This window comes from Callithrix jacchus, chromosome 8 (assembly GCF_049354715.1).
Source record: "Callithrix jacchus isolate 240 chromosome 8, calJac240_pri, whole genome shotgun sequence".
Lineage (NCBI taxonomy): Eukaryota > Metazoa > Chordata > Mammalia > Primates > Cebidae > Callithrix > Callithrix jacchus.
In genome coordinates this window covers 25,335,771-25,363,234 of record NC_133509.1, presented here as the reverse complement: position 1 = coordinate 25,363,234, position 27,464 = coordinate 25,335,771, and the positions used below count along the sequence as shown (strand labels likewise).

The 27,464-nt window shown below is 54.1% G+C and overlaps 1 protein-coding gene and 1 pseudogene across 3 annotated transcripts in view; one reads left to right on the top strand and one right to left on the bottom strand.

Moving 5' to 3' along the window:
* Positions 1-18,706, top strand: part of TBC1D2B (TBC1 domain family member 2B) — a 76,158-nt gene extending 57,452 nt beyond the window's left edge. For 2 of the 3 annotated variants that reach the window (XM_035259376.3, XM_035259377.3), the window contains exons 9-13: positions 1,552-2,046; positions 5,536-5,653; positions 10,688-10,873; positions 12,076-12,197; positions 15,392-18,706. In XM_035259376.3, coding sequence (XP_035115267.2) covers positions 1,552-2,046; positions 5,536-5,653; positions 10,688-10,873; positions 12,076-12,197; positions 15,392-15,587 — 1,117 coding nt within the window. In that variant the 3' untranslated portion in view covers positions 15,588-18,706. The remainder of the gene's footprint in view (positions 1-1,551; positions 2,047-5,535; positions 5,654-10,687; positions 10,874-12,075; positions 12,198-15,391) is intronic. The other variant, XM_054239520.2, reaches the window with a different exon arrangement.
* Positions 18,707-19,531: 825 nt separating this feature from the next.
* LOC100388287 (A disintegrin and metalloproteinase with thrombospondin motifs 7-like) lies at positions 19,532-27,276 on the bottom strand (annotated as a pseudogene).
* Between the last annotated feature and the right edge of the window lie 188 nt (positions 27,277-27,464).

The following is a 27,464-nucleotide window of genomic DNA, read 5'->3' as shown; positions in this document are numbered from 1 at the left end:
GCAAATGTCAGATTTCATGTCATTCTACCTGTAATCACTTCAGTGTGTATTCCTGACTGACGATACCTTTTTACATACCAATCCCAGGTACGTATCATTTTGAAACTTAACTTCGTTGAACATTATTTTCTGAAATGATCCATGTTGATACAAGTTGCTCCTGAGCTATCTTTTTTAAGAGATGGGGTCTCACTCTGTTGCCCTGGCTGGCCTCAAACTCCTGGGCTCAAGCAATTCTCCTACATCAGCCTCCCAAGTAGCCGGGCCTACTGACGCCCACGACCAACCACGCTTACCTGTTTTGTAGAAGATCATTGTGTGAATCTGCTGCAATGTCTTTATTCTTTCCCCTCATGGAGGACCTTTAGGGTCTTTCCATTTTTCCCTTTTACAGTGATGCAAGAACCAGTCATGGTCCATATTCCCCTGTACCCACATGAGAGAGTTTCTCTAGGGTGCAGGCTAGAAGTGGAATTCCTGGTATATAGAAAATACATACCTTTATCTCTGCTACATCTGAGTTCCAAAGTGCTTAAGTAAGTTGACGCTCAGCAGCAGTATGTGAAAGGCCTTTGAAGTTTTCTTTTACTGGTACAACAAATTATCATTAACATAGTGGCTTAAAACAACACAAATTTATTGCCCCATAGTTCTGTAGGTCGGTAGGCCAACATGGGTCTCATTGGATTAAAATACAGGTTTAATTAGGAGCTGCTTTTCTTTCTGGAGCATCTGGGACAGTTAATTTCCTTGTTCATTTCAGTTGTTGGCAGAATATAGTTTCTTGCAGTTGGTCATGGGACTCGGTCCCTGTTTCCTTGCTGGCTGTCAGATGTGGTTGGCAGCTTCTAGAGCCCCCTGCATTCTCTGGCCTGTGGCTCCTTTTCCCATCTTCAGGGACAGTAGATCAGGTCCAGCCCCTCTCATGAGTCCCATCTCTCCTGCCTGAGGTTTCTGACTGACTCTTCATATTCAGGCCCACCAGATATCCCAGATAATCTTCCTGTTTTAAATTCTGTAGTCTTAACTGCATCCATTAACATTCCATTAATAACATTCCTATTGCCATGTAACGTAACACAGTCATAGGTTCCAGGACCTGGGACGTGAACATCTTTATCCCTAATAGCTTATAAATACATTCTTCCTTGTTTTTTTAACCCTTTGAAATGATATTTTAAAGCATAAAGTTACACATATGTAGCATATGTATGATAAAGAAACATACATACACATTAATGTAGCCAAGTTTATCAATCTTGTTTTAGTGCTATTCACCACATTTTCTTCCATGCTTTTCACATTTTCACTTTTAAACTGAAATATGAAAATAGTAACGAGAAGAGATCTAATTTAATTTTTCATTATAGGTAGCCAGTTGTCCTAGCTTTATATACTGAGAAGTTGATTATTTCCTCACTGCTTTGAAATGCTTTCTCATAGTGCAGTGTACCACGTGTGCCTGGATTGGTTTCTAGGCTGTTTCTATTGCGTTGGTCTTTGTTGCTAAACCTTTGTCATTTTAATTTTTCCTTTCGTGTTTACCAACAGTGAATATGATATTTATGGGTTCAGGACTGTACCTGAGGATGATGAGGAAGAGAAGTTGGTCGCCAAGGTCCGTGCGTTGGACCTGAAGACTCTCTACCTGACAGAAAACCAGGAAGTCTCCACTGGGGTCAAGTGGGAAAACTATTTTGCGAGTACAGTGAACAGGGAGATGATGTGCTCTCCAGAATTAAAAAACCTGATCCGTGCGGGCATTCCCCACGAGCACCGTTCCAAGGTATGGAAGTGGTGTGTGGACCGTCACACCAGGAAGTTCAAGGACAACACTGGGCCTGGCCACTTCCAGACCTTGCTGCAGAAGGCGCTGGAGAAACAGAACCCAGCCTCCAAGCAGATTGAGTTGGATTTGCTGCGAACTCTGCCCAACAACAAACATTACTCCTGTCCCACCTCGGAAGGCATACAGAAGTTACGCAATGTCCTCCTCGCCTTCTCCTGGCGGAATCCAGACATTGGGTACTGCCAAGGCCTAAACAGGTGGGTGTGCGGCATAAAGTGTTCCCACTTGCCATTAGGCAACTTGTAGGCACCCGTGCTGCCTGGCAAGCTCCCTTCCATCCTAGTTGGCCAAGAAAACTGAATATTTAGAGAGAAAAAAGTAGTTGCAGCAAGCCAGTTTTCACGACTACAATATCCCCATTTCTAGAAGAACTGAGAGAAACAAACGTGCTTTCAGAAAGTATTAACACAGAGTTAAATTCATTTGAAACTACTAGGGGTCTCTTATTTTCTGTTTGCTCTCATCACGCTCGGGTTTCGATCAGAAGTTTGATTTTATTAGTTTAACTACATGGAGTGGAAATTGGCGGTCACCCCTTGTTTATGCAGTCTACAGGATCTTTTTGTGAATCAAGAAGTTGCCCCAGACAGTTATTCAACCAATTGAAACTTAGCCCTTGATGGACTTAAACTTGTTTCCTTTTAAACTAGAATCTTTAATCTTGCATACTTTCCTACTTTCATAGGCAGAGAATGCCGAAAGGCCTCTCACGTTTTCTTGGTGATCCAGGCTCATCCTCCTGAGCTGTGCAGGGATGGGATGAGGCCTTGGGAGGACTGTGGTCTGCTCCCCACGAAGCTCTTCCTGTCACTGGACTTGGCTCTGACTGCTTCTTACCTGTCTGCTTACTGCAGTCCTTGCAGTTGTCCATTTATATTGCTCTCTGAGTAATGATAGTAGGTAACCAAGCTTGTTAGAAATATGGATAAAGGTTGAGTTTGGTGGCTCACACCTGTAATCCCAGCACTTTGAAAGGTCAAGGTGGGGGGATCACTTGAGTCCAGGAGTTTGAAACCAGCCTGGGCAACACAGTGAAACCCCGTCTCTATAAAAAATTACAAAAAAAATTAGCTGGGTGTGGTGGTCACGCCTGTGATCCTAACACTTTGGGAGGCCGAGGCGGTTGGATCACCTGAAGTCAGGAGTTCAGTACCAGCCTGGCCAACATGGTGAGACCTCTTGTCTCTACTAAAAATTCAAAAATTGGCCAGATGTGGTGGCACATGCCTATAATCCCAGTTATTCGGGAGCTGAGGTAGGAGAATAACTTGAACCTGGGGGCAGATGTTGCAGAGAGCCAAGATCGCAGCCACTGCTCTTTAGCCTCAATGAAAAGAGTGAGACTCCATCTCAAAAAAACAAAAACAAAAAATTAGCTGAGTGTGGTGGCATGTACCTCTAATCCCAGCTATTTGGGAGGTTGAGGTGGGAGGATTGCTTGAGCCCAGGAGATGAGGCAGCAGTGAGCCGTGATCACACCACTACACTCCAGCCTGGACGACAGAGTGAGACCCTGTCTCAAAAAAAAGATACGGATAAAGTAAGAATGAAAAAGCTCTGCGTGTGCATCATAGGAATTCTGTAAGCCATGCGTGAGCGGGAGTTCTCAGTGCTGACATTCGTCCTGGCTGCCCACAGGCCTTTTTGCTCCTGCACCCTGCCAGGCATTGACCTCCATTTCTATTTGTGTCTGAAATGACAGTATTACAGGAAGAAAGTGTTTGAGCTGGAATGTTATTTGGTTAAGACCTGAAACCAAATGGTTTCCAGGAAGTCATTGTCTCTGTGGTGGTGAGGATAGGGCAGCCTCTCTGTGTGCCCTCAGAAAGCTGCTCCTAGACAGTCTCCATTTAAAAAAAGCCTGCCTAGTAAAGCAGTTTTGTTTTGCTTAAATCCACCATTCACATTATATAGTCAATCTGAGAATTCCTGGAAGCTGGAAACCCCTGAAACTAAGGGTCCTGGTGAGGACCTGAGCATGCCCGTTTGGGGTACAGTAATGCCCATTTATCTGGCATTGTCATGGAATCCATTTTTTCCTACGCAAAAGATACTTCCAGGTAATTGAAACTTTCTCTCTACACTTCCACCCCTGTCACCATTAAAACCTCTGAATTGTGACCATTTTGTAACCATTTTATGGGACTTTTTCTTCAAAATAGTTTGTATGTGTCCATGCCTCTGAGCACCCAGAACTTGAGCAGCACAACTGTAGCCTTGTCTAGATAATTGTGATTCAGGCCTATCATCTGGAGTATTGGTGATTTAAATGATGTCCTCAAAGGCTCTGCTCCTTCTCCTGGCACCATCGAGTCTGTGGATTTGGTGTCTGTACCTGTGTGTGCTCTCATCTGTCTCTGCCAGTGGTCACCTTTCTCCTTTCCATCCCATCCCTGCCTACTTGAGACATTCCCTTCCCACCTATCTAGAACATATTTACTTATTTTCCGTTTAATTTGAGATGAGTTTATTATAGGATTTTTTTTTTGAGATGGAGGCTTGCTCTTTTACCCAGGCTGGAGTGGAGTGCAATGGTGTGATCTCAGCTCACTGCAACCTCTGTCTCCCAGGTTCAAGCGATTCTCCTGCCTCAGCCTCCTGAGTAGCTGGGATTACAGGCACACGCCACCATGCCCAGCTAATTTTTGTATTTTTAGTAAGAGACAGGGTTTCACCATGTTGGCCAGGCTGGTCTTGAATTCCTGACCTCAGGTGATCTGCCCTCCTTGGCCTCCCGAAGTGCTGAGATGACAGGCATGAGCCACCACACCTGGCCCATTATAGTTTTATCTAAGGAAAAAAATTGTGAGAAATGCCTTCAAGGGTTTTCCCATGAGTGTCTCTCATAAGCTTCATGTCGTGGGCAGAGGTTTTGGGTTTCAGCTGAGAAGAGGGAGGCCTTTCTCTCATTTCTTCCTTTCCATGCTGCTGCTCCAGATGCCCACTTGGAGCCATACCAGGGCTATTGATGAGTACCCTCTTGATGAGTGACAGCATGTAACTAGCTGACCCCAGTTTCTGTTATGAACAACATAGCAACTGAGTTCTTCTTAAATGATGAACTCAATCAGCTGCATTCGCAAAATCTGATAATGAAAACTTCTTAAAACTGAGGCTCGTCAATCATTAGGAAGGAATTTCATCTTTGAACAAAAACCAAGTGAAAGCGGGGGAAGGTAGCTTTGCTTCTCAAATTTTAGGAAATGCCTCATTTGCAAAGGAACACTTGCTTTTTTTTCTTTCTTTCTTTCTTTTTTCTAATGAGGCAGGGCCTTGTTCTATTGCCCAGGCTGGAGTGCAGTGGTGTGATCATCCCTCACTGTAGCCTCCGCCTCCTGGGCTCAAGCGATCCTCCTGCCTCAGCCTCCTGGGTAGCTAGTACTACCAGGTATGCCTCATTGCTCCTGGCTGATTTCTGGTTTTTGTTTTTTAGAAATAGGGTCTTGCTATGTTGCCCAGACTGCTCTTGAACTCCTGGCCTCAAGTGGTCTTCCTGCCTTGGCCTCCCAGAGTACTGGGATCACAGGCATGAGCCATTAAGCCAGGCCCTTATTTTTCTTTACTGTTGAACTAGAAATGGTTTGGGCCATGAGAGAGAAAGTGGCTTAATGCAGACGGTGTCTGTGGAGACTGTGGTAGCAGCCGTCTGTGCCTGGGCGCTCATCTTGTCCTCGCTTTGCTTATAGGTTGGTGGCAGTGGCCCTCCTGTACCTGGAACAAGAAGACGCTTTCTGGTGTCTCGTTACCATAGTGGAAGTTTTCATGCCTCGAGACTATTACACAAAGACTCTTTTAGGATCGCAGGTAAGTTTTGAAAATTTTGTACTTCAGTCACCAGTTTTAGAATTGCAGCTGAATTGTGACCTGAATTAAACCTGTGGTTGTGACTTCAGAGACTGATTCCTGAAGATGGCAGGGCTTGTCTCAGACTGGCCCCAGTCATGGCCTGCTGTTTGTGACTGAGGCCACCAGGTTGGGCTCGTTCAGCCCCCTGGGAACCAGCAGAGACAGACCCATCATGCAGGCCGAACGTTATGTTCACTGCTCTGCGCTTTCTCCCCCAGACGCAGGCTCACCTGCAGGCTGAGTCATAATCCAGGCGTGCTTGGGGGAACGGGTGTGTTAGCTCAGGCTCTCAAGAAGCAGATGCTAGGGTGTGATGAGACAAACCAGAGAATTCTGGGGGAAAACCACTGTGGAAGACAAGGGACAGAGAAGCTCCAGCCCCAGGAAAGGAGAAGGATGGGGAAGAGAGTCCCAGACCCTGTGCGGTGGCCACTGAGCAGTCCTGAGGAAGTCTGGACGGGGCCATTGGGGACCCATCAAACCAAGGATGGTGGCCAGGCACCCGCCTCCAAAGACGGGCTGCATTCGTACCGCTGCTGCACCCATGCCCGGCAGCTGGGGACCCACGTGGTGATGCACCAGAAGGGCAGTGGCAGAGCGTGCGGTCACCTCCCACAGGGGGTCTGAGTGGCGCATTTCATGCCGTCCACACCTGGAGTCTGATGCCAGGGGCTAGGGCAGGGCGACATGGGCTGGGAGAGCCCAGTGTTTCTGTCTTTGCTTGATACGGTCCTGACCCTGGACCAGACCCTTGGTCCTTTGTGTCTTCCCTGGGCTGGGCTGGGGCTGCTGCTGGCACTGGCTTCCCCATAGGCTGGCCCTTGGCATGTGGCACCTCAGACACCTTCTGTCTTAACCACAGCTGTGCCTGCATGTGCCTGCTCTGTCTTATGTCTCTTCTCCAGGTCTGTGCCCCCGCCTGGCCTGCCTGCCCATAGCCTCTCCTTGCCCTTCTCCTGCACCACCTGGTGTTGTGAGGCCTGGCCCTGCCAGCCAGTAGGAGGCACTGGCCAGAGACTGGAGGGTGGCAGAAGGGGCTGAAGGGGTTTCCCTCCCCATCGCAGGCATTGCCTCTGAAGGTGGCTTTGTTTCCTCTATGCCCAGCTCCTGTCCTGTGGATCCTCCATGCCAGCCGCTGACCCCACCTGCTCCCTTCATTTCTCCCCCCAGGGTGGCTTTCTGCCCTTGCTAAACTGAGCTGCCTCACCATCAGCTGTTTGGCTTCTTAGCTTTTCTGTCACTGGTGTGACCAGCCCCTGGATGACATTCCCTCTATGACATCTATTTAGAGGGACACCTATTTAGTTTTCCTGACTGGACCCTGAGCGGGTGTCCTTTGCATTTGCATTTCTGCCTTTTGGGGGAAGGTGGTCATTATTGCCTCTGCCTGTGCTCCTCACCTCTCCAGCTCCCCAGGCTGGAGCCTCAAGCCGTCCTGGACTCCTGCCTCCCTCTCCTGTATCCCTGTCACCACCATTTCTAGTGCTGCCACCGGCTGCTAGGCAGGCCTGCTACTGTTCCCACTGCTCCAGCGCAGGCCTCCGGGACAGCGGCCAGTGGACCAGATCATTCTGTGTGCCTGCATGTCCTCCAGTGAGTCAGTGGTACCTGAGGGCCACCGCCCTGTCTTCCTGTTAGTATTCCTGGCACCCCACACAATGAATGTCTGAACTTAACATGAGCTACTCTGTGACCAGAGAAAGGAAACTGGCATCTACTGAGCCCTGGCCCGGTGCCAGCTGCTGTACATCTTCACCGAGCCTTGCACGGTAGAGCCATCAGTGTCCCCATTTGACTTGGGAGAAAACTGGGAGTTGAAGACATTAATAAGCACTTTGCCTGAGTGCCACCACTGATGGGCCTAGCTGGGGTTTGAACTTGGGCCTCCGTAGCTCTGGGCCTAAGCTCCCTGCCCACTGCCTCCTAGAACATCCTGGGAGGATGGCTGAGTTGGAGCTCTGCCCTTCCCGGAGGGTGGCTTTCACCACAGCTTTTGGGGGAAGGTGGTCATTATTGCCTCAGGTCCCTGCCCCAGTTTCACAGATACCAGTGGATTCCAGAGGAAGCTTTGGTCTCTATGATCACTTCATCTGCTAATTACCCCAGAAATGTATTGTTCAGTTGTGTTGGTGTGCAGGAAATGAACAGCAACAGGAAAAGGCAGCAGTCAGTCAGGTGGGATTAGAGGGTCAATAAAGTTGTGAATTCATGGGACCTTGAAAGCTAATAGCTTTCAGAGACTCAAATATAAAATATCAAGTGACTCAGTGTTTCAGAATAAGAAAAATGAAGCATTGATCTTTCTTAATTCCACTGAGGTGTGGTCAAGCACATCGGTCAGGAAATTGGGCGGAGGGTCACGTGTGGTCGGCCTCCTATGAACTGTGCAGCTTGGTCACATCATTTAGCATCTCTGTGCCTTGGTTTCCCATATATAAGATGAGAGTAATATTCCCCTCACATAGCTTATTTAAGGTTGAATTCAGATGATGCACTAAAAAAGTTTAATGCTCAGAACATTATAAAAACTCAGTGAAAGTTGGTAATACAGTTATAGGGGAAGACCTATTTTAAATGTCTGGATTTAACATAAAATTTGCATCACTTTGTCATATAAACGTAAATGTGAATTCTTAGAAGGCTTTTCCCCCTGACTGTACAAGTAATAGATGCTCACTAAAGAGAAGTCAGGCAGTGTAGAAAGATGTAAAGAAGAAAATGAAAATTACGTGCTATCCTACCAGCTAGCGAACCATGGTTAGCATTTTGATCTATTTCCTTTTGCTCTTCTCCCCCTGGTTCTCATCGGCATCCAAATTGAGAGCACAGTGTATCTCGACTGGTTCATGTTATAGCATGAGCACTTTCCCATGTCGTTTTGTACTTTGTAGGCCACCACCCTACTTGGTGGCCTAATATTCCATCAGGTGGTGCCAGATTGTGTTTAATCACCCTCCTGTTTATCAGTGCCATTGCATAAGGCTGCTCGTAAAATGCGGATAGCTTTGTGTGTGCTGTCAGCCCCCAGCACTGGGCTTTGCCAATCACCGTCAAACTGCCTCCTGCCAGAACCAAGTGCCCGAGCCCTGTGCACACTGCTCCTGCAGTCTGCATGCTTGTCAGCTTTTCCGTTCATTCCATCCTTTGAGTGCATGTTCTGTGCCAGGACCTTACTAGGCGCTAAGGACACAGAGATAAATGACACAGTCATTCCATGTCCTCCAGAGCTCAGTGGGGGAGGGAGCTTGAACAGAGGCCAGAGCGTTCCCTGGCAGCCTGGTCCACACCAACCCTCTGCCAAGCACCCAGGCAGCCTCAAGAAGAGGCAGAGTCTGCCACCTAGTTGGGAGAAGAGATGTGTACCAGGATCTTCTCCCACGTCAGGGCCAGCTGATCGCCCCTCCCTCTCGGACGTCTTCAGCGGGATCCTCCAGGCAGAATGAATCACGTCATCATCAGCTGGTCTTACAGTGAGCTCCGTCTCCCTTGCCACTTTACAGCTCCTTAAAGGCAGCTCCTGGCTGGGCATGAAGTATGGGAAAATACATATAGTTGACCCTTGAACAACATGGGTTTAAACTGCATGGGTCTACTTATATGTGAATTTTTTCAACCAAACAGATTGAAAATACAGTATTCACAGGATATGTGCAACCCTCTTATACAGAGGGCCAGGATATCAACTGCAGGACCTGAGTGTGCTGTGTGCTGCAGGGGGTGGTCTCGGAACTAATCCCCACATACAACAAGGGACAATGGCATTTGTTTTTCACACTATGGATAGAGAAATTGGCTTACTAGGTTGGTACTAGGTTGTTTTTTTTTTTTCATCACATCCAGTTGATTAGAATTAAAATCATCAAAGTGTAGTCTACTGTGTGAGGTTAAATTGTTTTGTGAAACATTGGTTTCTGTTTTATACATGTCCATACTGGTTCGTGTGGACTGGGTGATGGTTGAAGATGAATGTTTTTATGTGAGTCACAGACAAAGGCTGGGAAAGCCCCTGGCTGACAGGATGGTGTGTTGACTCCTCAGTGCAACATAGGGCCTCTGTGGCCTGCTTCTGCCAGACTGTGCTGCCTCACCTCCTGGCCCTCTTGTCTAGAAGCCTGAGCTCTGGCTGCAGGAGCGGTGGTCTCCTGGGGGCTTGGCCGGGACATGTCCTTGGCTCCACAGAGCTGTATGAACACGTTGTTACCCAGGCCTGGCTGTGGTTGGGATGGCCCATGTGTCCGGCTTTCCCCTCTTGTCTTTTAACTCTTTGAGGTCAGGGTTGAACCTTAGTCAGTGCTCTGCCCAGCACTGGCCCCGTGCCTGACAGAGCAGCAGGAACCAGGTATTGCTCGTCTGTCATGGATGGGTAATCCTCACAGCAGTCTGGTAAAAGAAAGGTTATTAACTGTTTCCAAATGAAGCACAGAGCCGTTTAGAGCATAATATGCTAAAAGCCACCCAGCTAGTAACTGGTAGAACTGAGATTCAGACTCAGGTCCATGTGACTCTAGAGTCCTCACCCTCCCACTGCGCATACAGCCCAGCAAATGCTTGTTGGATGGACATGGTGATGTTGCTTCCTCTTTGGCTCAAGACTCCCATCTGCCCAGGATTCCCGTTTGTGGCCCTTTGTCTCAGCGTCTTCTATACCTACATGAGGACTGGCAAGGCTGACTGTCCCACCTGCTCCTTGCAGCGACCTATTTCCCAGGCATTTTGAGTGCAGGAGTTGGTTTCAGGTTCCAGACGCCCCACTCCCATGCCCTGTGGAGAGGGTGCTGTTGAGCAGACACTCAGTATGTACCTGCAGTACCGAGGTCAGCGCTGCTGGAACGTGGGCGTCTGGCTCTGTGATGGGCCCCGGAGCACATTTGGAACAGCTGTGCTGCTGTCACGTGGGCTGCACACCCAGGCTGTCCGGTTGCACATCTGCTTGTCAGCTTGCCTGGTGTCCTGGTGGGCCCCATACACTTCTGCCCTTTGTTCCCTCTCCAGGTGGACCAGCGGGTGTTCAGAGACCTCATGAGTGAGAAGCTGCCTCGGTTGCATGCCCACTTTGAACAGTATAAAGTTGACTACACCCTCATCACTTTCAACTGGTTTCTGGTGGTGTTTGTGGATAGTGTCGTTAGTGACATCCTCTTTAAAATATGGGACTCTTTCCTTTATGAGGGACCAAAGGTGAGTTCGTTTAGCTCAGCTATTTTTAGATATACATGCTTGATGACTGTTGGCAGCATTGGTGGCCGTAGAGTGGTGGGCTCACCTTGTGAGGGTTACCACAGTGCCCAGGGGATCTCAGCATAGCCTGCACTAGAGCTGGGTCCAGGGTATCAGGAAACCGCAGTCATTGGTTCATTTATCAGAAACAGTCAACCGGCACCCAGCCCTGTGGTAGGTGCTGGGAGCTGTGGCTTGTAGTTTGAGCCTGAGCCTCACCATCTGTCAGACGGCTGGTGGTGCTGCCCCATCATATGGAGGAGGAGATGGAGGCCTAGAGATCTCACCAGCAGGGGACCAGGGCCACCAGCTCAGAGCCTGACTGCCCATGAGCCTCCACCTGCTCTGTCGTATGCTGTTTAAGAATTGGTTTTTGAATAAGGAATATATTTACATATTAGACTCGAATCATACAAATGGGTATGTAATGAACTGGAGGCACCCCTTGTCTTCTAGTTACTCTTCTCAATTTATTATATATCTTAGCCAGGCACAGGGGCATGCGTCAGTTGTCTCAGCTACTTGGGAGGCTGAGGCGGGAGGATCATCTGAGACCAGGAGTTCAAGTCCATCCTGGGCTGGAAAGCAAACGAAATAAGAGAAAGTACAGGGTGGCGCAGGCCCTTAGATATGGGGAAGCAGTTTGTTCCAAAGCTGCTTGAACTCACAAGACTGCCAGGAGTCCATTTCCTCTAACCTCTAACGTGCACCAAACACAAATCAATTAAAAAAAAACCCTCTCCCATCTTCAGAAGCTCACTAGTTGGGATAGAAACTGCCTCTGTAGGTGGGACTAAGAGTTTCAAAATCAGAAAAGCTTGGTTTTGGTTTTATTTTAAAATGATTTCTTACATTTGTTCATTATGCTTTATTGATTAGAAATGCTAGCTGAATATGAAGGGACTCCACAGAGATCTCCATACAGAGATTTTTGGTTTGGGCTGATGTGGTGTTGAAAACCACCAGAGTATGTTTTCCTGTGATAAAGGAATCTTGGCCTAGCCGGCAAAAATTGCCCCTTGGACCAAGCATCTGTCCCCAGGGCAGGGACTGTGCTAGCCATGTCCCCAAGTCCCCAGGGGAACCAGCACTGCCCTGGAGTCCAGCCTTGTGCTTGGACCCACAGGTTTTCCCACTAATAGATGTCCCTGTTTATTCCCCAGGTTATTTTCCGTTTTGCCCTGGCACTTTTTAAGTACAAGGAAGAGGAGATCTTGAAACTGCAGGATTCGATGTCCATATTCAAGTATCTCCGCTACTTCACTCGCACTATCCTCGATGCTAGGTGAGTCCTGGGGAGGTCTCAGATGTCAAGGAGAGCAGGAAGCCTGGCCCCTGCCTCCTTGAGAGCAGCCTGTCCTTGCTGTCTTCAAACTCAGAGGCATCCCGGGTGTACAGTGTAGGAGAGGGAATTGCTTTCCAGGGAAAAGAAAGAGCAAGTGGTGTGAGCCTTATGAGGGAGGAACTGAGATGAGGATTCTGTCCTTTATCCTACAAACATAAATCCCCACAACCAACAGCAATCATTTCATTTGTCTGGAAAGCATGTACTGAGTGCCTACTGCATGGCAGGGCCTGTGCTGGGCACTGAGGATGACGGGTGGAGAAAAAGGCCTGTCCTGGAAGCCCTTGCCGAGGACACTTGTGCATCATTTGATCAGTGCTGTGATAGAGGGTGCCCAGGCCGGAGAAAGGCTGAGTAAGTTGGGCAAGGGCATCGAGGAGACAGTCTGGGGGCAGGGGTCCTTCAGGAGCAGCGTGGAGTTGTGGGGCACGTGTGTTTGGGGAAGTGTGGCGGTGGCTGAGCCCGGCTGGCGCCGATGTTGCTGGGCTGTAGCAGAGCTGGGCTGTCAGGGTGCTTGCAGACTTCACTCAGGACGTGAAGCTTCATCCTGAGAGTTCTGGGAAGTCACTGCAGGGTTAGGCAAGAGACACACAAGTCAGATTGGGGCAGGACTGGTGACTGTTAAAGGCTCTAGGGACAGAGGTGGTCCCACAGATGGAGAAGAGGGGCAGATTGAAGAGAGGGAGGGAGGAACTTGACTTGGAAGACCCCTGGGTTTCTGGCCTGGGCAGCCAAGTGTTCAGGAACCCTCCCTGTCCACATGTTCGTTGCCCATTCTGGGCCACCCTCATCCATATGTCCCCTGGACCACAGCTATTGACTGCTCTGGCCCTGGCAGCTGAGGTGGACACTGGGAGTTGAAGGGGCTAGCTGAGGCCATGCCAGGCTTCCTGGAGGTTGTCACTATTTTTAGGGTCTTTTATTGGGGAGTGGGTTTGTAATAGTTTCAGGCTTACTAATAGCACCAACAACAGTGCCCTGATTTCTGGCAAATGAGAAAGGATATCGGAATCATATGTGCTGGAGAAAGTTTGATTCTAAGTTTTGGGGTGAGCCTGGGGAGTTTCTGTTCATCTCACGTTGGGTCAAGATTGCTGAGAGTGACACAGAGTGAGCTTGCCCGTGCCAACAGCTAGGGCTGTGTTCGGAGCACCGCTGCCCACAGTTCTGTGCTGGGTCACAGGCTCTGCCAGGAGGGGTGGAGGCGGGTGGGTGGGGGCTCTGGCGAGTGCCCCAACTGTTCTCAGTACAGCAGGCTGACCTGGCCCCTCCCGCACTTCTGGGCCTTGTGTGGTCCTGCAGCGCCACCTTGTGACCAGCTCATGGTACATCTCCCATGCAGCTTGCTTTAGAAGGCAGGGTTGCTAGACTAACAGGTGCTTTAAGGAGTGCCCGGCTGTGGCGGCAGGCTCCCCGATGTTATCAAGACCGCAGGGGCCCTGGACCCGTCTCTGGGCTGGAGCCTCAGTGTTTTAATCAGCTCCCCAGGCTAGTGTTTGCAAGGAGGCCAGTCCTGCCACAGAGGGAGGGAGTTGTGTAGTGAACTGCATTCAGGAGATGGGGGCTAACAGGATTGAACTCAGCTCTGCAGCAGGACTTCTGGGAGCCTTTTAAGGTGCTGGACATCATCTCTTAAATTTAGCTGACCATGGGGCACCTTCTCATCCTCCAGCAGAACCTTCCAGGCCTGAGGCAGAGGCGGGGTCTGGTTTCCCGGGTACCAGCCTGGGGTGAGGGGCCTCTGTCAGCTGAGGAGCAAATGAAGAATTACACTTGGGGCTCTTGTTCTGCAGCGTAGGAGGGCTGGATGCTATGGGTTTGGGGTTTGTGGGGGCTGTGAGCTGACAGCTGTGGGGGAGAATGGGTTGGTGGTGGGGGCCCCGCACCCCATTCACATGGAGCCTCCTTCCATCTGGTGGGGCTGGCCGCCTGGTCCTCAGAGCCAGGCAGGAGGTGGAACCTGGGAACTCCCGACGCAGGGACCCCTGTGCTCAGGCCTCCCCTGTTCTCTGGTGCTCCCATGTTTTAGAACACACGCTGGGGAATTCAGAATTTAAATAAAGCCGGCCTTTCTGACCTTTGACCTCCCTGCAGGAGAAGTCTCTGGCTGAGAGTTAAGCATGTGTTCTAAAACATGAAAGGCTGCGAGCTTGTGTAAAGGAGTCCAGGCAGCCGACAGCAGCAGGAGCAAATGGCCTGCTCTGGGACAGGGAGGAAGTCCTTTGGGACATTTCTATTTCGTCACAGCTTTTCCTGGGGCTGGTGAGTCTGTTGGGCTTTTGGTTGACAGGAAAGTGAATGAGCCCCTGTTGCTGGATGCAGAGTGTCTGGGGCCTGGCAGAATCCAGAGAGGGGAAGAAGGCAGCCCCAGTGTTGGAGGATCCAGCTTTTTTTGTGACCCACGGAGACCAGTGTGGCTGACCCATTAGTGCTACAAATCCACAGCCTGGCCTCAGGACAGCTTTTGGTTTTGTTTTACTAAGCCACTGACCAATGGGTAGGAGCCAGTGATCACAACCTTAAAATTTTGATTGTAAATTGGTGCCTTGACCTGGGGAGAATGTGAAACCCATGCACTGCACATTTCCCTCTGGACTGCATCTGGACACTTGTCACATTGCTGACTGGGTCTGACAGTCGTCGCCAGGACTGCCGGGGCCCGTGTTCATGCCCAGTCACTCAGTCCTGGGACAGAGACGCCCCGGACTCATGCCCGGTGCCAGGCCTTGTGCCTGCCCAAGGATGCAGACACACCTGCACCCTCTGTCACCATGCAAGGCCAGGCGCTCTTCTCAGTGCTTGTGTGTGGGAACTCTAGTAATCCTACCCCCTAGGAGTGGCACTACTGTTATCCCCAGTGTGCAGATGAGGAATCTGAGGCCATAAAAGGGGGCAACTTTAGTCACACAGCAAGCATGTGGCAGAGCTGGAGTCCAGGTGAGCTTGTCCCTGGCTGGGTCACTGTGCCTTGTTGCCTCTCTGCAAAAGGTGGGCCTCGTCCCCTACGTCAAGCCCCCAGCATGGCCAGCGCTCCTGTCACCCCACCCCAGGCTGCCTGGCTGTGCCCGTGAGGGCTGTGTGTGAGCGCTCACTCAAGCACCACTGATTCTCGTTTCTGCCCTGCACCCTGCCAGGAAGCTGATCAGTATCTCCTTTGGGGACCTGAACCCCTTCCCCCTGCGCCAGATCCGGAACCGACGCGCCTACCACTTGGAGAAGGTCCGACTGGAGCTGACTGAGCTGGAGGCCATCCGCGAGGACTTCCTGCGTGAGCGGGACACCAGCCCTGACAAGGGTGAGCTGGTCAGCGATGAGGAGGAGGATACCTGACCTTCTCCACCTGAGTGGGCCCCTGGACGCTGCTCTTGCTGCCTTCAAACCAAAGTATGCCCAAAGGGTGAAAACGCACTTAAAAGCCAGAATGTAATGTGTCTGGCCTCTGGGAATCTGCTGGGCGGATGTCCAAAGCCAGACTGCACTTCCTCACCTCCCACTGCGTGGGGACAGGGCTGGATGGTTGAATCTGTTTACAGCCATATCCACGCCATGGCTTCTGGTTACATGTATCCCAGTCAGGTTTCTGCCTGATTGCTGGTGGAACGTCGGGCTTACCAGTGCTGTTTGCAAGAGCCTGTTTCCAGCCCCCGTCAGCCCGGCAGTGCTCTGGCCCCCTGAAACCTTGCTTTGCTGGGCGTCTCCCCTTGTTCTCTCTCCTGCACATGATGGGCAGTCGTGTGGGGTTTTGAATGGCAGTGCTGTGTAGGATGCCCACTGTGCTTCAGGCACCTGTAGGCCAGAGGGTTGCTGCCTCAGGCATAAGGTTGGTATGAAAATGAACTTATGCTTAGAAAAGCAGGCACATTCTTGTTCAGAAACGGCCACCATAGAAAACCCGTGAACCTTCCGCTGGTGCTTTAAGCTGCCAGCCATGCGCCATTTCTTGAATAGCCTTTGCTCTGTCTATCCAGATGTCCACCCTCACTTCTCATGGCCAGCCTGGGTTTGCACATTGCTGGGCTGCCCTGTCCCCAGCTTGCCCCGTGTCTGGCATGGCTCTGTGAGATTCTGTGTAATGCCCTCTTGACTTTCATTCACCAGGTATGAGGAGGTGGGATTCCAAGTAAATGGTGGACCATCACATTGCAAAGCAGGCCTACCCCCAGGCTCCCTGGGCTGACCTTGGTTGAGGGGAAGGAGGAATCTTTTGGGGGTGCTTTGCAGGGCAGTGGTACAGCTGCAGCATGAACGCTCTTGGACAGCTGAAAAGCTTGGCCTCCTTGGGGATGGCCAGTGCTCCTCCTGACTGGGTTGTGCAGGAGGCCGGCTGCCAGCACTGGGGCTTCAGAGACTCCTGTGCTTGGGGCGCAGGCTTGGGGAGCTCTCCCAGATGTGTGCCCTCCCCACCATTGCCTAGAAGCATCTTGTTCTCTGCAAGGATGCAGGGTCACATCCCAGTTCCCTTCAGCAGTTTCTGGGAACTCGGAGGACTGCCTTTCTGAAGGCTGGAGAGGCTTTGAGCAAGGAGCTTACTTTTGTTCAGTCCCCCAGACCATCCCTGATGCGCAGATGTGACAGGGTGTTTTCTGGCACAGTCTTGTTAAAATACAAGAGAAATGGTCTCAGTGGAATGTTTCACATTACCTGAAAAAAAACGAAATCATCCTTGGTTGATAGGAACGCAGTGAGACTAAGAATCGAAGCAATGCAGTTTTAAGAAGTATCTTTTTCCTGTTTCTTTCTGCCGGTGACTTTCTAGCACTGCCGCGCGAAGTTGGTGTTTCAGCACGCTAGACCGAGCCTCGGCTCCATGTCTTTAGTGGAATTGTTAGTGTTTCTCTGTGTAGAGGGGCTGGCTTCCATGTTTAGCCAAAAAGCCTTTGCCTGTTTCAGGCATCAGAAATGGGTTTTGTCATTGTCTTTGTCTTTGAGAGCAGCAGATTCCTGAAGGAGTATGTCCTGTGAGCTGGGCGTTGCATCTGCTCCAATCGAGTGTTGGAACCCCACCCCCCAGCCCATCGTGAAGTGGCAGCTGTCAGCCTGGGGGCGGCTGCTCAGGAGGTGCAGCGGGAATGGGGCTAAGCCTGTGAGCCGGCTCCAGCTGCCCTCAGGTTTTACTTTCCAAGCCAAAGGCCCCTGGAACATGCCAGCACACACCGCCGTGTCCTGGGGCTAAGACGCTGCCTTAGGGACAGGCTCATGTTGTCTGGTTTGCTCTGTGAGTCCTGCCTGACCGGAGGCCTGTTGTAGCTGCAGCCTGAGGTGCAATGTTAGTGTTTCCAGACAGTTGCCAGCGCTGCCAGGCAGTGTGTGTGCGAGGGCAGGAGATGTCCTGGAGGAAAGGGACTGGGGACGCTTTCCTGGAGGTTCTCCCTGGAATGAAGTTCTGTGTGTCCAGAATGTGAGAGAAGGCGGCTCCTTCTGATTTAGATGAACTAAATTCTCCTTCCAACTGATGGCCCCACTCTTTCGGGCTAATATTTCTCCTCCCTCGTGTCATTGAGAAAAGAGCTGCTGTGTCCTCTCCAGGGCCCAAAGGTCCCTGGCCTCCACCGGCTGCCACAGCAGGGGGCCATTCTGGCAGGGGCTTCCGCATGCTGCTGTTCCTCCTCCGAACCTTCGCCCCAGCACCCAGCCCATGGCCCCTGCAAGGGGGACCTTGCTGGCTGTTAAACCCAAAGGGCGGCCTCCACCCCCTGTCCAAATGCGCATGCCAGGACCCGGGCCTCCCTCCCACCTGCTGGGAATTGCCAATTTTTAAATGGATGGGGTTTTTTTATGGGTTGAATCTCTCTGTTAATACTTTTGTATATTTTTACTACAGTTTATATTTTTTTAGGCTATTTTCTCAAGGTGTCTCCAGATTCCACATATCTATTTTATATAACAAGTTCTTACGTTGTGTGTGTGACTCCCTGGTGTCTATCTGTGCCAGCCTGAGCCTCCGAGTTGCTCTTCCCTCCGGCCCTGACTCTCACTGACTCACTGATGTGATGTGCGGCCCACTTCTCACCCAGGTAGCCTCAGTCGCTGCCTGTCGCCATGCTAACAGCTGTACAGTAGCAGCCAAGACTGTTGCTGGCTGGAGGCGGTTCTGGCTTCAACTGCAGTGTGCTAATGTAGCAAATGTGCTAGTCAGATCCTCGGTTGGGTTTTCTGACCACGTGCTTGTGTCGCACAGATCCCACCTGCCATCCTATAGTGTTATCTTCCTGTGTGTTCCCAGGCTTCTGGGCAGCTGGGCCTGCCCCAGGGAAATGCTTGCAGGTGGGAGCCCATACAGAGACCCAGTGTGCGCCCCTGAGAGTCCACCGCTGCTGGGCGACTGCAGGACGCCAGGGGGCGCCCAGTGACTCTGTCCTTTTATATCACAGCAGCGCCTGTGCTGACCTTCAAGTTACACTTTGGAATTACAATACTAAAGGAAGAAATAAACTACTAATTTTGTATAATATTCTGTCTTGAAATTCAGTTATAGTCGCTTGTGATGGGGCTCATCCCAAGGGCTTGGAGGGTGGGGCAGGGCTTATTGGTGTTGGGGGGGCAAGGAGGGGCTCTCTGACCTTCCAGTTTTTGAGTGTCCCTGGGAATTGCCAATTTTTAAATGGATGGAGTTTTTTTTTATGGGTTGAACCTCTCTGTTAATACTTTTGTATATTTTTACTACAGTTTAAATATATTTTACTACCTGGGGCGGGTGTGTCAGGATGTCTTTGCCAGCAGGGGCAGCCTTGGGAGGCCCCAAAAACCATGGCCAAGTTGCAGGTGTGGGTTGGGGGTACTGAGGTGGGAAAGCCAGGAGCTGGAGACTCCCTGTGTCCAGATAACCCCCCCGTCCAGCCACAAAGAACAGGCACCCCTCCTTCCTCCAGCTGTACCATGCCCTGCCTGAGTCACAGGCTTGTCTCCTGCCTGGGCTGACAGCTCAGGCACAGCTGCCACTGGGGACACTGCCAGCCATCAGTGGAAAACACCAAGAATGATTAGGACCAAATGTCTTCCCATGGGGCGGTTTGTGGAGTGGCTCTAGCAAGTATTCCCAGACAGAGCAGGCCAAGGCCTGGCAGCCTTTTCTCTTCTGGGGACATGGATTCAGCAAGGCTGGGAGTTCCTGAAGTCACACGGCACAGCAGCGGCGGCAGAGCTGGGACAGGTACTGGCTCAGTGTATGGGTCAGGAGCAAGTCGACAGGCCCTGCTCCCCACCCCTTGGAAGGGGTTGTCACTAGGGGCAATTCTGACTAAGGCCTGGGAAGCCATGGCTCAGAGCACGGGTCCCTAGGGTCTCTTTGGGCCAGCCAGGCTGCTGCAGGAACAGACAGGAAGCATGTCTGATGCCCCCCTGCCCTTGGGCTGCACAGCAGGGCCAGGACTCACCCTAGCTTGCCAAGTGACATGCTTTTCTGTGTGGCCTCTGGCAGGCTGCCCTCTCTGCGTAAAGCCACCACTGGGGCCTGCTCGGGGCCTGCACCCTCTACCACCTGGAGCTACCACAAGGTGGCCTGGAGCTCAGAGGTGGGCAGTTGGGCCCTAGGATGGCCTGTGTCACCAGGGCATGTGCCCTTGGCCCAGTTACTTTCTCTTAGAACCTCAGGCTCCTCCTCTAAGGATGGGGCTATTAGTGTGAAATGAGGTGAGCATGTGGAGTTGGCAGCAGCAGGGCACTCACCTGCAGGCAGCCGCCCTGGCCATGCTCCCTCCATCGCTTCCAAGTCCTGGGACAGACGCTTATCGCCGAGGGGTGCAGCCTCTGATACTGTTTCTTGGTCTCAGTCTCTGAGGAGTGATTTTCACTGGTGTCCCCTATCCCCAGCATACACCTGGCCGAGTGGCAGCAGCTGCCACATGCAGGCTCTGGAGCCCCACTCACCTTTTGTCCGGGGATGCTGTATTCCGGAGAGTAGAATGTGTGAGGTGGCCCCGGTAGGCTGCAGGGCAACCTCTCTGAATCTTAGCATCCCCCACCTGGAGAAGGGGTGTAACACCTTCCAGGAGCAGGGCTGAGAGGGCAGTTGTCAACTGCCGAGTCCAAGGCTTGAAGCCAGAGAGCAGGGTTGGGTCCAGGGCTGGGCCTGGCCTGAGAGGACAGTGTGTGCCCCTTCCCCAGGCTCCCCACCCCCAGCGAGCCCAGATTCCACATATTCCACCCCCGGCCAGCCCAGATTCCACATATCTTCAAAGCAGCTTCGTGCCCATCTGTTTCTGCTGTGGGCACCACAGTCTGGCTCCATGGGACTAGATTTTATGGGAGGGGAAGGGGCTGTGGGTAGGCAGGTACCAGGTAGCTGGATCAACGTGGTAGGAACCTGGTGCTGGGGCTGGTGGTGGGGAAGGGGCCACTCTGAGGGGTATCAAACCAGTGGTTTGAGGTATACAGAACCTGGCTCCCCATCCCAACCACTTTAAGGAGGCTCCAGCAGCTCCCCGCCATGCAGAGGCCCCTGTTTCTAGAGGGCCTCCTGAACCAGCATTGCAGGTCTCCAGCTGCTGCTGTCTCTGTCCCACCTGCCCATGGCTGACCCCCAGGACTCGAGAATGGGCACTGGTAGGCTGAGGTTTCTGGAGGAAAGGTCCTGAGTCCCCACCCTGACCACCTTACATGCCCATGAAAGAGCCTGCCCGGGGTGATACCCTGCTACCCCATCTCCATCCTTGCTCAGCCTTGGTGTCCCCTGACAGAACCTGGCACAGAGCTGCAGTCCCAGGGGCCTCCTGCCAGCCTGCAGTGGCCTCTGCCCCCTATTCCCAGCACATCCCCCTGTCCCAGTGCACCTGTCCTGCCAGGCCTCTGTGACCCCCTCCAGCCATGGGGGCTGCACTCAGCCTTGGCTTCAGAGTCACAGGGTCCCATCTCCCAGGCCAGCCTTCCACTTCTCAGGTGGGCTGGGAAGCCTAGAGAGAGTGGACCTTACAGGCCGTCAGCAGAAACCAGGGGCTGAGCCCAGGCCGGCTGGTGAGGGAGGCTGGCTGCAGGCTGTGCTTGTCAGGGCTGAGGTTTGGCTGGGCCCTCCTGCCTGTGGTTATCGGAGCTGTTTGAAAAGTGGCTTGTTTCCAGCCTCCTGGCCTTGCTCCTGATGCTCTTGCCGCTGCTGACAACCCCCAGCTACCGCCCTGGCCCTGCTCACTCCAGCAGACCTCCCAGGGGAGGAGTAGCAGGACGGGAGCAGCCAGCCCTGGGCCTGGGACATCCTCTAGGCCCCACAGAGGGCACGAGGCAGCAGGGCAGGCTCCTACACCCCAGCTCCAGGCAGAGCTCCAAAGCGCACATCTTCAGGCTGCATCCTGGTTGCCCTGGGTGACCTCACACAAGCTGCTTTACTTCTCAGGCCTCGGTTCCCTCCTCTGCGAACCCCACGCCCACAGCAAACAGATGTGGTGTTGCTGGGTCACTGCAGTGATCACACTCTGGAGTTTCCAGGCTTTCCAAATATCCACCACACTGTCCCACACACCAGCAAAACATCCTGGGAATTCCAGGTCTCACGGTCCAAGACACCCTCCTGCGGCCCCTCCACTGTTCATTGGTGGCAGAAAACTCCTCACTGAGGACAACGCCTAGGTCAGCCACCTAACCAGCCCCACCGACACTCCCTGCAGCCCACTCACACCCACCCCAGAGAGACCTTGCAAGCCCAGAGCATGCTGGGCCATCTGTCCTTGGTTCCAGGCCCCCAGGCGCCTCAGTTCCTGTTCTCTGCCCCATCTGGTCTTCACCACCTGGATTGTAACCACCCCTCTCCCTGTGGCCAGCCCTATAGCCCTGATGGCAAGAGAGATGGTGCCAGCACCCAGCTCAGGCAGCTCACAGGAGTGCTCTGAGATGCTGGCTGGGGTGCATGCTGAAGGCAGCAGGGCAGGGTGACACTTCTGGGAAGCCATCCCTGCGCCCTGTGCCTAACTGGCCTGCCCTTGCTCCCAGCCCCGCTGCCCTCAGTGCCTCCTCGGAGGGCCTGGTCCCATGCCTAGAACCCACTCAGTACTTGAACCCCACTCACATTTGTGGGATCGGCTCCTGTAGCGGGGAGGGGCCTGAGAACAGTGGGGACAGCCCCCAAGGCTGCAGGGCAGCTAGCCCCTCAAACGGGACATGCCTGAGATGCCTGGGCAAAGCCCCGGGATGGAGCCATGATGCAGCAGCGGGCAGAGACATGGGTGAGACACCGCTGTGCCCAAGGGATGGGGCAGAGGACCTGCCCAGCCCACAGGCAGGAGGGGAGGAGACAGATTTCACGGTCAGGGCCCAGCCTGCCAGGTTTTGTTGTTATAAGGTGCGGGTCTGAAAGCCCTGAACATGCGCCGAGTCTGTGCCAGTGTCGTGCTGTGCCCGCCGAGGCTGTGCCCAGTCCTGTGCTTCGTCACATTACTTCATTTAATCTTCCCGACCCTCCTCTCCCAAGCTGTCCCAATTTAACAGATGAGAAAACAGTGACCCAGCAAGACAAAGCAACCTGCCCACAGTCACTCAGCAGCCAGTGGGACAAAGACTCAAACGCTGGCCCAGCTGACTCCAGGGCCTGGCTCAGGGCCCAGAGCTGAGATTTCTGAACCCCTCAATTCCAAACAGACCCGGCAGAAGGTGTCCTGCCCACCTGAGGCTCCTCTTCCGCCCCCTTCTGCTGCTGGCCTTTGCTGGGCTCCCTGATTGCCCCAAGCTCGTCATTCCCGCCTCAGACTTCACACCTGCTGTCCCCTTGATCCCTGTCCTTGGCATCACTGACTCCTCCCTTGGGTCTCAACCCCAGGCCCCTCCTGGGAAGGCCTTCTCTGATACCACAGCACACATGCCCTTTCCTTGTCTGTTTCTCCCTGGCAGGCTGTGAGCGCCAGCAGGGCGGGGCCTTGTCCAGTCACTGCTGCACGTGCAGCCTCCAGAGAGAGCCTGGCTCTCAGCTACACTCAGTAGCTGCTTCACCCATCCCAGGACTCACCAGGTGCCAGCAAGCCCTTGCTCCCTGCTCCAGGCAGGTCACCAGATGCTGCTGTTCACCACCACCACAGACATCGGAGCACTGAGGGCAGGGAAGGAGTCAGGGCACAGCCAGGGTCTGAGAGCGCCCCCTCCTGCCAACTGGACCCTCAGGCCTCACCTCCCTCCAGGAAGAGATGTAGCAGCTGAGGCAGGGCTGGGCCCTGCAGGGCTGGTGCGAGGGTGGCTTGGAAGTCCCCGGCTGACAATGGAAGGGCCACAGCAGCCGGAAGCCCCGTGTGTCCACACACTGTAGGTCCCGCACGGAGGAGTCTCCAACACAGCTGCAGGAGCACTGGGGACCAAGAGACGCATGTGGACACTCCCCACGTGCAGGCCCACACACGTGACCCCGTGAGGCGTGTGGCAGGGAGGCCATCAGGCCCACGCTCCAGCCCGGGGCAAATCCCTGAAGAGCCCCCAGTGAGAGGCCAAGGCTGGCAGGTCCCAGGCAAAAGGTGCATGGCCAGACCGAGAAAGGGAGAAACAAAGGCAAGCTGGTGAAAGACAGTCCAGATGGGGTCAGAAATTCAGAGGAAAAGAGACAGGCCAAGCCAGGCAAAGATGAAGACTCCCAAGAGACTTGGAATCCGGTGTGATTGGGCACCCAGATGTGCAGCCCGGAGCCCTGCCCTGCCCTGCTGCTCTCGGAACACAGGCCCTGGTTACCCAGGGCTCCACCCGTGCCCTGAGGCAGCCTGCCCTGGCTCCATCCTCACGCACCTTTCTCCAGTTGCCCCAGTGCACAGGGCCGCAGGTGGCAGCGGCAGGCAGGTGGGGCCAGCCAGCGGGCACACAGTCCTCATCCTGGCCGGAGCTACAGCGCACCCACCTCCAGACGGCGCCCAGGCTGCAGGTGGTGGAGCACTTCGGGGCATGGACCCGTGAAAGCCAGGCAGATCACATCCCCACCAGGCCCCCACAGCCAGGAACTACCCACCTAGGCTAGCATGACCTCAGCAAGACAGAGCCCTCTTCTGGGCCTCAGTTTCCTTATTTGCAAAACAGACTCTTCCACCCACCTCCCGGAAAGACTGAGAATAAAAAGTCAAACCCCCCCAGAAACCAACTGACCCTGCCCACAAGGGACAAAGGGCCTGTGTTGCCTGCCAAGGAGGGTGGGGCCACTGAGGACACAGCCAAATGGCAGTGGGTTGAGCCCAGCCTGGAGGGGCCAGGCTGAGCCTCAGAGAAGCTTGCTGCCTGCTGGGCAGGACTGGGCCTGGTGGCCATGCAGGGACTGCCCCCCCACTGCACAGCTGAGTGAGCTCCCTCCTGGGGCATGCTGCAGAGTGTGCCCACCCCTGCCTTCCCTGAGGCCTCCTGTGCCGCTCAGAAATGCGCCCAGGGTTCCCTCACCACAGCTCCACTGCTCAGATGGGAAACAGGCCTGCTGGGCAGACTGGCCCCTGGGTCCCAGGGAGGGTGGAAGAACTGAGCTGGAGCAATGCTCCTCCCACCTCATGGCACGTCCACCTACCCAGCTGTCAGTTCCCCCAATCCTGGGAACCCCTGCCCCTGTCCCACTCTGCTCATTTTCAGGTGAGGAAACCATCACCAAGGTCCTGCCCTGCACAAACTCCCCACCCACCCGGCCACTGGCTCCAGTTTCTGGACTGGGGACTTGTAGAGAAGATCAGCAGCCAGCGGGTGTGCGGGGGCCGCGCCTCAGCCAGGCTGGGGGCCAGGGGCTGGGTCTCAGAGGCTCTGCAGCTGTTGGCGGGGTTGTCCCAAGCTGGCATGGACAGCAGCCCAGAGCTCAGGGACACCTCACGGCTAAGGGACTCAGGCTGGTCCCGGGCCCAGGGCAGGATCAGGCTCAGACTCAGGTGTGTGCCAGAAGCCAGTCAGGGTTGTGGGGAGAAAGGCCCCCCACACTGCCACAGTCTGCAGGTCCCAGGAGCCTGGTCCTGGGGAGTTGGGAAGGTGGGAGTCCCCAGCTCTGGGGGGCTGTCTCTGCCCTCCATCTCTGGTGGAGGGGCTATGGAAGGAGGAGGGGGAGGGGGAGGGGCCGCCCCCACAGTGGGCCACAGCTCACTGTCCCCGGGTCCCAGGCCACCCTCCAGAGCTGGCTTCCAGGCCAGAGTCCCTCCTGTCCACAGCTTTACCACGTCAGGACTAGGAGAGGGGTGGGTGCTGCCAACAGGACAAAGGGGGCAGTGTGGGGCTGGGTCTTCGGGGCAGGTGGGGGGGCTCTGTGGCCCCCAGGTTTCTCATCATCCTTGGAAACCTCATTGGTCCTGTCCGCCATGGAGGGAGGCAGCTGGCACTGGCTGTCCTTGCCAACTGGGAAGTCATTTTAGCTCCCAGGGGCAGCAGGCATCTGCATGCCATCAATGGAAACCCTGGGCCAGGGTGGGCTGGGGAGCCCAAGGTCTGGAGCCTCTATAGGGGCGTCTTCCTCAGGCAGGAAATTGACCAGAGTTCCCAGGGGTCAGCTCTGAGGGTGGGGGTGGGGAGCAGCTGGTCTGGCTGGGCCAAGGGCTAGGGGACCAAGGTCCTGGTGCCCCCTCCTCCATGGCTGCAGGAGGCTCTGTGGCAGGCACTGGACTACCCGTGGAGGGTGCAGCAAAACAGCCTTGTGGTGGGGCGTCCCATCCCCTGTCCCTGCCAGGTCTAGATCAGGCTCCTTAAAGGGCCCCTAGGACAAATCCTCGTGGAAGTTGATGAAATTGTCCACAAACACAGTCCCCGGTGGGTCCAGCTCCAGGGCCACCTCCTCATTGGTGTTGCCCATGCTGCTGACTTGGGTGCTGAGGAGGCTGAAAGCCATGGGGCCAGGTGGCATGGGATGAAGTCAGCCTTGTGAAGAGCTCGTGGCTGGAGGAGCCGCTGCCTGAGCCTTCAGGGTCTAGTGGGTCCAGGGGCCTCAGACAGGGTGGCAGTGAGCAGGTGACTTGGCGGGCTGGCTGCTGGGCCTCATTACAGGGGACACCAGTGTCACTGGTGCAGAGGACACTTCAGTGCTGAGTGCCCTCCCCGCATGTCACTGAGCACTGCGGGGGAAGCCAGGGTGAGGGGCTCAAGTTGGGAGGCAGGCTGCCAGGAGACACTGGGGCAAGGTGAGCTAACCTGTCCACTGCCTGGTGTCAGAGTGGCAGAGAACCCCGCCAGCCCTCTCTGGCCCTAGCCAGCTCAAGGTCATGGCTGTGGCCACAGCTTACTAGGGGCTTCCTGATCCCTGAGGCTTTGGAGTCAGAGGCTGGACCCTGGAATGCTCTGGGCTCCCTCCCACTCACAGTACCAGGCAACAAGGCTGGAGGAAGGCTGTCTGCCTTTTTGTACCCCAAGACCAAAGGTGGCGCTGGAGACGGACCCCTCCAATCCCACACTCCCCTGAGACCAGTTCCCCACAGACCAGATGGCTGCACAGGGCATGTGGTGGTTGCAAGGGGTTTCAACCTCGGGCTGGGGAGGCTGTTCACGGGCGGGTGGCCCCAGGGTGCTCTGTTCATCCAGCCCCAGCTGCAGAGCATGGCCCAGTGGGAGAGGTCCCCAGGTCCTCAGGAGCTGGAGCACAGCTGCCACTCACCTGCCCACCACCTGGCAAGGGCACACGGGTGGCATCAGCGTGGCATCAGATGGGTGGCATCGGAAGGCTCACCAGCAGAGAGGGCCAGGTCGGGCTCCCAGGTCCTCGGGATTTGGGCAGAGCTGGGACTGAGGCCAGTGGCTGCTTCTCCAGAGCTCCAAGCTCAGATAGGTGTCCTGTTCCCAAAGCCTGGTGACATCGCCCAGCCCCTCCTCTCTTACCACCCTCCCCTCAGGGGAACTGAGTGTGGCCTGAGGCCTATTTCCACATCCAAGGACCCAAGGAGGAGGACCACAGGTGTCCAGGCTGGCCCAGCCTGGGGTGAGGGGTGACCAGGGATTGGGGCTTCAGCCTTGGGAAGAGAGTGAAAATCTGGCTCCCTCTGCTCCTCCCTGGGGCCTCTGGGACCTAGATGCAGCAGACTGTGGCAGACCCAGGCTGCCTGGGGGTGGGGAGTTGGCGGGGGAGTGAGGTCGGCCCACCTGGCAGGGCAGGGCTGCTCACGACACTTCCTCTGGTGGTCATTGGGCCAGCCTAGGGGGCCACAGTCCTCCTCCTCCACAGGCCCTGCCTGCCACTCCAAGCAGTACACACTCTGCCTCTGCACACCTAGGGGCCCTGGGGCTCACCTGGGCCTGGTGTCCAGGTACCCAGCACCCAAGACCCAAGGATACCCTTTCTGCCAGAACCCTCCCAGAACAGTGCCTCACTGC